Source organism: Bison bison, unplaced genomic scaffold (genome assembly GCF_000754665.1).
Source record: "Bison bison bison isolate TAMUID 2011002044 unplaced genomic scaffold, Bison_UMD1.0 scf7180017864033, whole genome shotgun sequence".
NCBI lineage: Eukaryota > Metazoa > Chordata > Mammalia > Artiodactyla > Bovidae > Bison > Bison bison.
In genome coordinates this window covers 503,369-508,622 of record NW_011494605.1, presented here as the reverse complement: position 1 = coordinate 508,622, position 5,254 = coordinate 503,369, and the positions used below count along the sequence as shown (strand labels likewise).

General features: G+C 51.6%; 1 protein-coding gene across 1 annotated transcript in view; it reads right to left on the bottom strand.

Moving 5' to 3' along the window:
• Nucleotides 1-437: 437 nt before the first annotated feature.
• The window catches only part of FOXD2 (forkhead box D2), a 7,957-nt gene continuing 3,140 nt past the window's right edge, over nt 438-5,254 (bottom strand). The window contains 3 exon segments of the mRNA XM_010834453.1: nt 438-611; nt 679-896; nt 4,011-4,056. Coding sequence (XP_010832755.1) covers nt 438-611; nt 679-896; nt 4,011-4,056 — 438 coding nt within the window.

The following is a 5,254-nucleotide window of genomic DNA, read 5'->3' as shown; positions in this document are numbered from 1 at the left end:
CCCCGCCATACACACACACACCGTTTGGCAGTGTCCACACATAATTTGAAATACGCTTTTCAGAGCTGCGGCGATTCTTTGGAAACGTAGGGACTGATTTAAATATCTTGTTCTGCCAGTAATTCGTCCTTTCCAGTCCTAAGATCCATGCAACCGCAATTCCAAGGATAATTCTGCCTTCGTGGACAGAAATGCCCCGAAGGTGACACTATCCTAAGACGTTTTTCCAACATCGGGGGAAATGAGCACAGACCTTCAAGATCCCGGCTTCCCGGGGCGAAACGCTCAGGGCCCCCTGTAGCAGCTGCTGTGAGCATCTTCCCAGCCGCCGGAGCGTGCGGGCGCTGATGCGTAGCCCTTGGGAGCAGCGCATCCCCGAATAGCTGGGCGGGAAGGAGGCGGGTACCGGCTGAGGACCCGAACCCTGTCGACCCCCTTCAGGAGGACAAGATTGCGGCCAGGAGGCTGGCATGGCCGGGGGTAGGACAGCAGGCGCAGACCCCTGCCGCGTGGAAAAAAGCAAAGACGCGGACGACGAGCGTCTTCCGCTCTGAGTCCGCGTGGAGCGAAAAGGCAGAGCTCCGCAGACACCCAGGACTCAGAGCTGGGAGCTGTGCGAGGGTCGGAAACAACCCCGAGGGTGTTTCCGCGCCCAGTCCAGCCCTGGGGCGCAGGTACCGGAGGAGAACGCTTTCCTGCACCAACAGTCCGAAGCCTCTGGGGCTCCGAATCGGCCACAGCCTCGGGCCGCACTGCTTCTCCGCTACGAAAGGAGGCGGTGCCCGCTCCGCCCCGCGCCGCGCCCACCAGCTCGCGAAAAGATTCGTTCCCTAAACCAGAGCTGGGAATCTCTGTCCTCCCTGCAGCTTTCTGTGTTGGTACGTGTCTATGCCGACCTTAAGGAACAGAGTAATTTCGCTCCAAAACTCTAACATTTGTCTTGCTCTCAAATGCCCCGATAGACGAAAAGCTTAGGAGGCTGAGTTATCCTGTACGACCTCTGCCACCTTTAGTTCTCTTTCACCGTTTCTCCGGAAATTTCAGAACGCCAGCCGCAAGGTCAAATGTGAGCTGGGTCTCAGCGTGCGGGTGGGTCCTCTTGGATACCTCGCCAGGCCCCAACCCTGCCAACCTTTTGAACCACGTATCGTAATAATTTGGGAGCAAACCCAAACTCGCCTCGCTTCTCTTTGGCGGGATGCGCAGCGTTTCAGTTAAATTCCGATTCCGATCCATAAAGACCTCAGGCGACCCGCCTCCTCACACCGCCCCGCTAAGGTTGAAATCTTAAGAGGCACGCTCCACACTCAAATCTTTTCCCCCTTTTTTCTTGCCGGGTCCCTCGTTTAAACTGCGTCGGCGCCTTTATTCGCCTGACCCTAAGCGGAGGAAAACCCGCCTGATCCGTCATTGTCTGGTCCGCGGTCGGCCCCACCCCCGCCCCAATCAGTGTCACAAAACGCCCCTTTCAACAGATTCCAAACCCTCTTCACCCGGGCTCACCGAGCCTTCAACTTCATTAAGTGTGCGCTACGGCGGCGCTGGAGGAGGCGAAGTTTAAATAAACCGGAGCGGAGAGGGAGGAGGGGTGGGTTGCTAGTTGAACGGGAGAGAGAGAAGTGTTTTTGAAAAGGGGAAAAAAGTCATCAGGGGAAAAGCGCTTTGTAACCACGAAGACGCGCCCGCTGTGGCGAGAACAAATTGGATATGGAGGGGGAAGTGTCCGCCCCCACCTCAACTCCCGCTCCTGGGTGGTCTGGGGAGCCCCAGGAGAAAGAAAGATGGGGAGGAATCGGCGGTGAAAAGAATTAACCAATTTAATTGGGCTTCAAGAGAGAAATGGGGAGAGGCTCACCGATGTGCCCCGATCACCGAAACCAAACACCCTTCAGTAAAGTAAAATAAAATAAAAATGAAATAAAATGTCTGCCTTTAGCCTTGGCTGAAAGACGTATGTCAAAGTTTGAGAATCAAGGCTGTTCTCAGCCATAGAGAGTAAATCTGCAAGATGGGGAAATTCTGCCCGGAAAGACCCCCTCCCCCTCTTTGTGGCCTCGGGCCTCCCGGCGCCGATGAAAAGGAATGAAATTGAACGAAATTGAACGAAATGAAGTGAAATTGACCAGTGAAATTCGCCAATTTTCTTCTCCTTTAAACTGCCCGCTCTCAGCAGCACTTACTGAACCCCAAGCCGATTTTTTGGCATTTTTTTTTCTCACCTCGAGAGATGAAGGTGTGCCCTGGATATTTTCTTATTATTGTCACCGATCGTTGGAGCTTGCGGGGTCAGAGACTCAGCTGTATCCACCCAGACGGCCAGGGAACCCACAGGAGGGACTCCAGATGGAATGGCCTATTTCTCCTCCCAGAAGGCTGGCTTCCCTCCTAGGTAAGCGGACTTACGCTGAACCACCACCCTTATGCACCCAGAGGGTGAGAGGGGGCCACTTACAGAACCTCTCTTGTCAGGGGAAGGGGGAAAAAGAAGTCCCAGGCCTCTACCATACAAACGTGGGATTACTGCAGCCTTCTCCTTGCCCCTCCCTACAATCCAGGTCCCAGGTGGGTCCTTGCCAGCTCTTAATTAACAGGTTCCCAGCCCACACAACCTGAAGGAGTCCTGAATTCAAAATATCCTCCCTTCTCCCCTGACTTCAACGGTGCACATATCTCAACAGTTCTTGTCTGGTATTTTTCAAGGCCAGTAATTATATCTGGCCCCAGATCTGGCCTTCTTGACCCAGGACAAAACTGGGGTCTGAATTGGTCTGAGACGCCAAGCTCCCTAGAATCCCCTGAAAGGATGCATCTCACTCTTCTCCAATCCTCTTTATTTCTACCTTTTCCTCATACAGACCCTCTCATGCGTATAAACCAAGCAATATGTGTAAATTCATGCACACACACACTCTTCACAAAGACACACTGAACAATCCCAAAAGACCCACTGCTTCTCCTGGAAGTAGCAGTTGTGGAAATATCTATCTACATCATCAGATATGAATTCTGGCTGACTTAATTTTCTCTCTTCTAGAGGAGAAACAAATTGGTATCTTTTACTTAACACTCCAACCTAGTATCTGGGGGTGGCATATTCATGGTAAATAAGATCATCTAAGCTACCAAGTGTTTTACAGAGGGCAAATACACGATCATGTTCAAACGCTCAACTTTCAAGTGAAAAGAAATGAAATCAAATTCAGCAACAGAAGTCAACGAAGCAGCCAGCAAGAGACCATTATCCCAGAATCAGCAGACATTTCCCTCCATCTACCACTGAATCTAACCTTCCTTCTCCTGAACTATTTGATAAAATCACTGGAAGGGAGCTCCGTGCTTCAGTCTCACTCCATTCCCGCAGACTCTCAACAAGATGGAGGAGAGGATGCCTCACCTCTGGCAGAGGGGTTGCATTTAACATCTATGCCTGGAACCTCCCCTCTCCTTAACTGAGAGGAAGGTGTTAAGAGACTTAGGAGTCCCAGCCACTCTTCCTGGACCCTGGTGTGTTCTCACCCTGATCGTGATTCTGATCCTCTTCATACAGGGTACTGTCTCCTCTACTTCTTCCTTCTTTCCTACTGCTTCTGACGCCCAAGTTTTGCCTAAAGCAGCCTGTAAGGCTTTTTCCTTGTCTGCCCCTCTCAAGCTCACTACATTTGATTTCTGACCTTTCCTTCTTCCTTCTCTGTCACTTGTCTCCCAAGAGACGTGTCACCCCCAGCATGTGTCTATTTTCTCTAAAGGCTGAACTGCTTCTTACTGCACCTCCATATTTCTCTTTTTTCTCCTATGACCTTAGTTGAATGTTCAGAGAAAAGAGCTAAGTAACCATCTTTGTTTCACCCCAAGCACCTCTCATCCAACACACTTCCAAGTCTGGCCTCTGGGAGTCCAGACTCAGGGCTCATGGAAGACTCCAGCCAGCCCAATGGCTTTGCATTCAGGCAGTAGGTTCTGAGCAAGGCTCAAGGACTGGGGAAGTTTACCTTAGTAGAATGAGGCCTCACCGATCCTCTCCTTTAGTTCATACTGCCCTCCCTCAAGTTTCTCTGGCTGGAGGAGAGAGGGGTTTCACAGTTTCCAATTCAGGCCTTTCACTATGATTATTCCATGTGTGTGTGTGTGGGGGGTGTCCAAGGGGGTACGCAAAGAATGCCCTACAATGGCCAGAGAGAGACCTCTCCCCTCTTAGGGACACAGAAAGAGATGGTGACAGAGAATCGAAAACACAGAGACATGGTCACAGATACACACGGAAATAAAAACACAGATGTCCTGAAATACAACTGACACCCTCCCCCCAATAAAGGACAAAAAGCAAGGCTACATGACAACCCAGACAAACATGAACACAAGCTCCATAAAAGCCCCCATGTCCAGAAGCACAGAAAGGCTTACAGAATATGCATCAGTAAACACTTTCACTCACATTGTACTTAATGGGTATATTTGTCCATGAGCCTGAGGCACCCAGATCTGCCCAGGCCATGCTAAGTCTGAACTAAAAAGAGATGAGCATCCCCCAGGTACATTTGAAATAAAGCCTCTCTGCAGACACCCCAGGCAGAAACCTTCGAGGACCAGAGCGAAAATGAAAGTGCTGGAGGGGTCACAGGCACCCCAGAATCCTGGCCTTATTAACAGCCGAAGGCCAAGGCCAGTGTCCCCTGTATCTGACAAACCCAAGCCCTCCTCTGCCGGCCTGGCCTGATCAGGGCCCTTCCTCACTTCACTCTGCCTAGGAGTCTGTGAGACCCCGGACTGGGAATGGGGAGTGCAGGCAAGCAGACAGAGCTGGTGACTGCTGGAGTTCACGTACATTTATTCAATTGACACCGATGGGGAGTGGGGGGAGACAGGTTTTCTTTTCTTCCACACAAACCATCAGACGATTTCACAGAGTCTCCCCAATTGCAGAAGTCTAAATCAATGCACACCCAGTGGACAGAGAACGCAGATAGCAGCCTGCGATACAGATATTTACACATGGTTACAGGACCCCTGCCACAGGATGTGCCCTGGCCCACCCCACCCCCACCTCTCCGGTCCCTGACCCAGACCCTCCTCTCCCACCCCAACCTCATTGCCTTTAGCTACAATAAATATCCCAGGGCCTGGGACAGAGCAGACCGCGGAGAGGGCTGCTGGACCTGGATGGCTGGACCCAGCCGGCCAAGGGAAAGGGGTAAAGTTCCTTCCAAAGCGCCCCCGACGCAAAAGAGGGAGGATTTTCCTCAATGGAGTGGGATCT